Source organism: Triticum dicoccoides, chromosome 3B (genome assembly GCF_002162155.2).
Source record: "Triticum dicoccoides isolate Atlit2015 ecotype Zavitan chromosome 3B, WEW_v2.0, whole genome shotgun sequence".
In the NCBI taxonomy this organism is placed as follows: domain Eukaryota; kingdom Viridiplantae; phylum Streptophyta; class Magnoliopsida; order Poales; family Poaceae; genus Triticum; species Triticum dicoccoides.
Genome location: NC_041385.1, coordinates 695,414,770 through 695,422,512, shown reverse-complemented (window position 1 = coordinate 695,422,512; position 7,743 = coordinate 695,414,770). Strand labels below are relative to the sequence as shown.

The window sequence follows — 7,743 nt, the reverse complement described above, 5'->3', positions numbered from 1 at the left end:
CGCGCTTCCGCCCCATCCCCTCCTAGTCCCGCCGGCGCTCGCGCGCCTCCGTCGTCCGAGGAACAACGCTCGAGCGCTCGCTGCCGCGCCGCGCCCGCAAGGTGTTCGACAAAACGCCTACAAGGTATGTATTGCTCAAACGGAGGGCTGAAAGGGTAGCCTGTTTTATTGTCTCCTATCATGCCATTCGGCATCCCGCAATGCACTATGAACTTCAGGATGATCTGATTGAAGAGTGGTGGGCATGGCATGGACGACAAAGAGCATGATGATTTCTGTATTCGACATTGTATTGTTCATGAACTATTTGTTGTGTTTATTGCCTTATTTGTTGTACTGAACGATAAACTATTTGTTTGAGTTGTAATGATAAACGAAATTGAACTATTTATTGTTTCTTTGATCATTTTTGCTCCACTTCTTTAAAATGTATATGTGGTTTGTGCGGCGCGCGCGCGCTGTATTTTTACGCGCTGCTGGAGCGACACGCGCGTGCTGCGTTATAGCGCGGCTGCTGGAGCCAGCGCTGGCGGCAGCGCTAAATTAGCCGAAGCGCGCGCGGCAAACAGGTTTTTTGCGCGCGGCGCTTAGCGCGGCTGTTGGAGATGCTCTAAGGAGGGCGTGAATTTTGGGGATTCATCTAGACCTTAGTAGCTGCATTACTTAGTGCTGGAATAGAAATTCTAGTCGTCACTGTTGACGTCGTTGATGACGACGTCTGTGTACATGCCCCTGTCGCTTGGGTAATCCAGTTGTGGATCTCTCTTGGCCGACGGTGTCACGTGGTGGTGGAACTGGCTCCGTCCTTGCAATTGCCGCCGCCTCTCTGAAGCCCTAAGTCGAACATCCCCTGCAACACCGGCTGGTGGTGCACGCCTCCGTCAGCAAAGAGGGAGCCAAGGCGGAAGCTCGCCAGGTCGAAGTTGTCGGCAAACCGATTGCTGTGCGGCGACTCGCTCTTGGTGCAGAACATGGAGTAGTGGTGGAGACCCGGCGGTGCGGTGCCGGTGCAAGGAGTGTCGGGCTTCGGTGCCGTCAATGCAGACGATGCTGTCCCTGTTGCCGCCGCAGGTTCTCCGTCGGAGGCTTTGGACTTTGCGCTGCGCTTGGCGTGGCAGCTGTACCCGCCGCCCACGGGGACATTGCGGGAGGCCTTGGACTTGGCGCTGCGCCTGTACCCGCCGCCCACGGGGACGTTACGGACCGCGCCGCCACGGGTCCAATAGCGGCGGCATGCGCGGCAGAAGTGACGGGGCTGGGTGAGAGAGTAGTTGTTGGAGTAGCAGAACTTGGTGTTGGTGGAGTCGCAGCGCGGGCACTTGAGCCCCGGCTCCGGCTGCGGCACCTTGGCCAACCGCGCCCGCTCCACCATCGACATTGGCGCAGAGGTGGCGCAAGCGGTGGCAGTGGTGCTTCGCTTCGTCGACGTTGACGTCCCTGACGCGGCAGCTACGTAGGCGGCCGCTGCTGGAGCCCCGGCGGCGCGATCCGCGATGTCAAGCGCGGCGCCCAGCCCAAGGCGGCATTCGCCGCAGAAGTTGCGGGGCTGTGTGACGGAGTGGTTGTTGAAGAAGAAGAACTCTGTGTTGGTGGAGTCGCAGCGCGGGCAGTTGAGCCCCGGCTCCGGCTGCGGCACCCGCGCCTGCTCCGGCGACGGCGGCGGGGCTGGGAATAATAACACGCCGCTCCCGCTCTGTACTATGCTGTCATGGTCGTCCACCTTCGACGCCACCAAGACATTTCTCTCCGGCGACGACTGATCCTACAGCGCCGACGACACCATCCCAAACTTCATCTTAGTATAAAACCGTTATGAAAAACGTATATATATATATATACACACACACGTTAGAAAAGGGGATAAAGGTCATTACCGATGACTCGCAGACGTTTTCCGTGGCATCGCACTGCAGCGCCCCGCAGACTTGTTTGGGCAATTCCATTCTTACTCTGAGCAACGCTTCGGGAGATGTGATCCGATGGTGACTTGATTCTACACAGGTATAGATAAATAACGGTATGTCAATTGCTTTGAGGTACTCACTCCATTCACTACTATAAGAAGTTCTATTTTTTATCAAACGATTCATAGACACATTTTAGTGTATTTGTTCACTCATTTCAGTCCGTATGTAGTATATATTAAAATATTTAAAACATTTTATAATGTGAATGGAGGTGATACTTGCCCGGGTCACCCAAAAATTTCAAGCTAAAGAGAAAGAGACAATTAAGGAACTCCCATGGTCAATCAAATCTCAGTTACTGTGAATGCTTTTATATTTGAAATGCTAAGAAACGACAATGACACATTTGTAGCAGTTCCAATTACTAAAGGGCTGAAGAGTTTCAGATAAACATATTTTATGAAAAGTGGCAATACATTAACTTGAATAATAGTGGTCTGCGAAGAGCCGAATATTACCCAGTTTTTATTCTGAAAAAAAAAGAAAAGATTGCCCAGTTTATTACTATGTATTTACTTTTTCTCAGAAATGTATGTTAGGATTTTATTAAATATCTTACTTCCTGGTTTAAATTTTACTTACTATATACTCCCTCCGTCCGGAAATACTTGTCATCAAAATGAATAAAAGGGGATGTATCTAGACATATATTAGTTCTAGATACATCTCTTTTTATCCATTTTGATGACAAGTATTTTCGGACGGAGGGAGTAATATATTATTTTAGGAAAAAAATTGTATAAGGACTGCAATGTTTTACTAGATTTTTTGGGGGATGAAATATCCTACAGAAATTGCATGAGAAATCATGTTCGACAAGAAGATTAACCCAAAAAGTTATACCTTCTCCTTGGCGAACTCTCACGAGAAATGGGCTAGTGATTCCTTGTTGAACACTCTCTTCTCGTACGTTTTTAATCTCAACACCCATCTTGAACTTTCCAGTTCTGGCATGGAAGGAGGAAATCTGGAAACTGACATTACCAACGTCTGCCTCTCCATGAGTCAGTGCCAAGACACGATCACCTCCCAAGGCTGGTGGTTCTTCTACAGATTGTGAATGCACTAGGCAGGCACTGAACTCCTGTGATGTCCAATAATCTTGGCCTTCAGCATTGAAATCGCCATGAAGTAATACGACCTCCACAGAAGCTGAAGACAGCGGACCAGATGTGACTACCAGATTATTCTCATCATACAAAGCTACCTTTAAGAGATTCCCATCCTCTGATTTGATTTGTTCCTGGGTGTAGTAGTCATTGCGAACCCTGTTGACAAACCGCAGTTGATATTTGGCGTTCCTTTGCTTCTTAACCGGGGGCCTGAAAATGTTAGGCACATGAAAGTGATCCTCTCGATTTCAGAAGTAATGAAAACTTCTAAAAAGAGAGAGAGAAAGCCTTGGATTAACCAACGCACTTATCATCTGAATCATATGGCTCAATTGCACGAATGAGAACGCCTCTCCTCTGAGGAGTCTGCATGGCTCGACTCATAACACCGGTAATCATCTTCAAAACAGAATCACCTGATGAAGTGCTGGCAAGTAACTTATGGACTTTATCCATGAGGCTTGTACTGGGGAAACTTTCTCCATAAAACCTTGACTGTGTGCTATGCAGCGGCATGAGCTCGTCAAGGAAGTTCCAGTGTTCCTTGGGCTCCACATGAGGCTTATCCCATTGAAGTAATACTTGACCACATCTAAATGACCCATCTACAGAACAGTCACACAAGATAGTCACAACTTAGCTTGGCACAGCCCTTTGGTCAATGAAGTTTGGCTCCAACAAGCTTTTCCGCAAATATGCTTATCTTTTTTTGTTTTGAGGATCAATATGCTTATCTTTTATTGTGTACCGCATGAATTTTGGAAAACGCATAAAATTGGTTTCAGTACATTTTTACTTATCTGTCCGAACACCACCTATCAATTTTATAGGTACAACAGTTCAATAATTGAGCCACTGACATGTACTCCTCCGTAAAGAAATATAGACACGACAAATAGTGACCCAGTTAACCTCTTCTTTTATTCATTTTGCCATTTTTCTTGACCCTGCATTCATGTACCACATGCCCATATAGTCCCTTTCTGCTGAAACAGAGTTGGGTGAGGAAAAAAAAGATAACTAACATGTGTCCCCGACATGTTAACCTAGTGGAGTTTACTTGGGAATCAATAAGTGATATCTTACAAAATTAGAAGGTAATAGCAAGAATTAATATGTACAGCCAGGGGGCAATTTTAGAAACTGGGTAAAGTATAAGGGTAAACATATTCTATGCAAATTAAGAAATATGAAAGCAGGAGGTAAGAGGGATCATGTTAAAATTAGGCATGAAACAAACATATTAATGTTTTGATGAATCGTAATAATTATTTTGTACTCATCAAGTAAATAAGTCCAAAAGTATGAAAGTGACACATGCATATGCTATCAGAATGATTATTAAGTTAAGACAAATGGTATTTGCCTCTAATTTGAACTTACAAGTATCTTGAATTTGTGTCGGGACAATTAAATTATGTACATCATCCACAGATATCTCCCCTTCAGGGATGGAAGTCCACTGAATAAAGTAAACAAAACATGTCAAAAGAGAATTTACAATCTCCTATGATATAGAGTAAAGCACTTATGAAATTCATTAAAATGTCAAAATATATATATATATACTCACTTTTTTGTTGGGAAATTTTTATATACTTATTGCTCTTTGAGTAATTGCATTTCATATAATCATCCTAATACCCATGACAGGTGAAACTGAGGAAAACACTTAGACACAAGGTAATGTAGCAAAACAAACCCAAAATTCAAAACCATTCCATATGTTTGGTAACACCATAATGTACTGTAGAAAAGTTTAGGCTTAATGGTTTGCTATCCCTTAGGATCACACATCCTTTATAGATATGGAAACAATGGTAACTGGACAGGTGGACTCTAATACATACTTTTGTCACTTTTGTTAGACTACGAACCTGGAGTTAGTGGCGGAGACAAGCTTGGGGAAGCTATGGCTATAGCCCTAGGCCTAGTAAAAACAACCCTTGTAATTCCTTCTTACAAAGTATTGAAAATCACTAGAGTGCATCACTCAAGCTAACTTAGCCCTAGGCGTAACCCGATGCTAGCTTCGCCTGGAGTCTTATTGTACGGATTAGTAACTCCTCAATGCATATCAAAGTTACCTGGTGAATATCATTCAATGTCGTGTATGCTGAAAGGTTGGGAAATGCAAGTTGACAACTTGCATCAAAGAAACTAGTATACTGATCTTGTTCACGAGCAAGTAAGGGTTGATAGACTGGACAATATCCTGGAGGTGCATACAAAGTATTATATCATCCGCAATCATTCATTCATTTGGTGGTAGAGGAGGCTTGAAGCACTAACTATTACCTGCTGCCTGCGATGGATTCTGAATGCTTGTTTGTGGCAGACTATAGTCTTGACCTATTGGCGAGCCGAAAACCAGTCACTTTCATTTATTTTGGGAAACAGAGAAATATACCTTATACTAGCACTTACCATTTTGCATTGAGTGTGCATTGGTTGGCTGCCACAAGATTTGCACTGGGATTTGTTGAGAAAATTGTTGACCATTGCAGTTTAGGGCTTGCCCTGGAAACAAACATTTGAACATTTGCACACTAACTAACGTAAACAAGATAAAGAAGTCTGAGATAGAAGTCTTCACCATTTCCCTCAACCATCTGTGGCACAATAGCTGGTGGATAACTCACTCGATTATCCACTGCAGTGTCATCAGTCAGAAATTATGTATGCTTTCCACGTTCTGCGAAGTTTCAAGACAATAAAACTAAATAAAATGAAAAATAGACAACCAAATTCTTGCACATGAGGAAAGTGTAGGCTTATCATCTGCAATCATTTACTTTTACTCGTCTAGTGGTAACGGAGGCTTCAAGCACTAACTTGTTACCTGATTTCTGCAATACGTCTTGAATGGCAGGTGGTGGATGACTATGTTGCTCGTCTGGAGTAACAGGACTTTGGCCTGTTGGTGAGCCATAAACAAGTTAGTTGATATAAACAGAGAAATAGAGAAAGAAAAACGATAATTACAAGCCTTCACCATGTTGTGTTGTGTGGGTGCTGGTTGTCTGTGCCAAGTTTCGCATTGGAACTGGAGAAGGCTTTTTACCCTTTTTATTTGATCCTGGCTCTGGAAAAAAAACCTCAACTAGCGTAAACAAGATAGAGGAATACAATGACAGAACGTTTCACCATTCCCTCAATCAAAGTTGTGATCACTTTGAGGCAACAAAGTAACAAAAGGAAATTGTGGTAGTATCAAACATGCTCCTATTTATTAGAGTAGATTATGTAACATATCACATGTAGAAAAAGTTGACCATGTTTTAGTACTGAGACTAAAGTAACTGATAGGATATTCAAAGAAAAAACCATTACTTTTTGTCTTGCCTTCTTGCACTTTGAAAGGATTTGATACTCCTTCAAGAACTCTCACACCTGTAGGCACTGCAATCATTACTCCAAGCTTAACTTCCCTTTGTTGCGAATTATCCATAATAATGGCACCTTCATGATCACAACACCCATCAGTCGGATCAAATGTACCATTTTTCACTAGCCTTGTGATTCCTTTTCGAGGTTTTATTATGCTTTCCTCAAACTCCTCTTTAGACCAAGAATCTCGCTTCGGTTCATTGAAACATCCTTCAATGACAACTAGGTCAACTTTTGCTGAAGCAAGAAGGTGGTCATGTGCAATTCGATTGACACCATCATACATGGCAACTTTTATGTGACCTCCGCCATCCTCGGTCTCTACAGTTTCCTTTTTGTAAATTGTTCTACTCACATTATTTTCAATTACTAGTCGAAACCTTGTTGATTGGCTTACTTGCGATCTGACAAACACATATCAGAAGATAAGTTAAATTCTAAAAGAGGAGACCAACAGTGAATTGTTCTTATTTTATAAGCCACATAAGAAAAAACTCATCTTGTGAACTATGTTTTCTCTTTATACATAACTAGATAAGTGTAGTAAAGTAGCTTAGGCCCATCTTATTTGCAACACTCATTATTTGGATGCCTATTTCAGTTCTGACATGTCATCCTTCCTAAAGTGGGTGGTAGTAGGACCATCTTAGCAGTTTAGACTACGCATAAGATAATTATACTAAATAAGCTTCAAATTGATTGAGAAAGAACTGGAACACAAGAGAATTTGGTTCAAAAATTCAAATTATACTATGTTGTCTACATAATCAGTACTAGACCCTAGATTGTATAATATGAACGATTAATCGTATGAATTTCCATGAATTGCTCAACAAAACTTAGTACACTTCTATAATTTGGTTCAACAAGTATGGTATAAGAAAGTACAAATTATACTTGTTTATTTAGATTGTTTGTATCACTTACAATATCACACCTAACTTAGTACACTTCTATCGAAAGTGCTACTGTGTATCAACATGTATGGTAGGGCGGAGCCATAATTTTGTTTTTTTTATCATTTATGCCACTAGTTGTGTGCCACTACTTAGTTTTGCCATTAAAAATTACAACTGCTAAAAAATGCCATCATTCCATGAGATGCTTGCTAAAAAATGCCATTAGATATCTCAGAAATGCCATCATTTTGTTAGATGTTTGCTCAAAAATGCCATTAGACATCGTTATTCTCATGTCAAATCCGTTGACCATATTATACGATAAAAATACCCCTAGACTCACATGTCAGTTCTCTCTATCTCACAATGATAAGT

At 42.2% G+C, this 7,743-nt stretch overlaps 1 protein-coding gene across 1 annotated transcript; it reads right to left on the bottom strand.

The window, feature by feature from the left end:
* Window positions 1-677: 677 nt before the first annotated feature.
* Window positions 678-5,687, bottom strand: LOC119281876. The gene is made up of 8 exons (XM_037562286.1): window positions 5,507-5,687; window positions 5,378-5,431; window positions 5,167-5,294; window positions 4,463-4,541; window positions 3,387-3,684; window positions 2,811-3,289; window positions 1,875-1,993; window positions 678-1,762 (listed from the first exon to the last, which is right to left on the bottom strand). Exons 1-8 carry the CDS (start codon window positions 5,676-5,678, stop codon window positions 779-781), a joined length of 2,313 nt encoding a protein of 770 aa, XP_037418183.1. The 5' UTR covers window positions 5,679-5,687; the 3' UTR covers window positions 678-778.
* Window positions 5,688-7,743: the final 2,056 nt, after the last annotated feature.

Excerpts from the sequence above, each read along its gene's own strand:
- LOC119281876 (XM_037562286.1), bottom strand. The coding sequence starts at position 5,678 with ATGGTGAAGACTTCTATCTCAGACTTCTTTATCTTGTTTACGTTAGTT. Across the intron at positions 3,290-3,386 it reads CCATATGATTCAGATGATAA|GCCCCCGGTTAAGAAGCAAA; the intron begins GTGCGTTGGTTA and ends TAACATTTTCAG. Across the intron at positions 1,763-1,874 it reads AAAACGTCTGCGAGTCATCG|GATCAGTCGTCGCCGGAGAG; the intron begins GTAATGACCTTT and ends TCGGCGCTGTAG.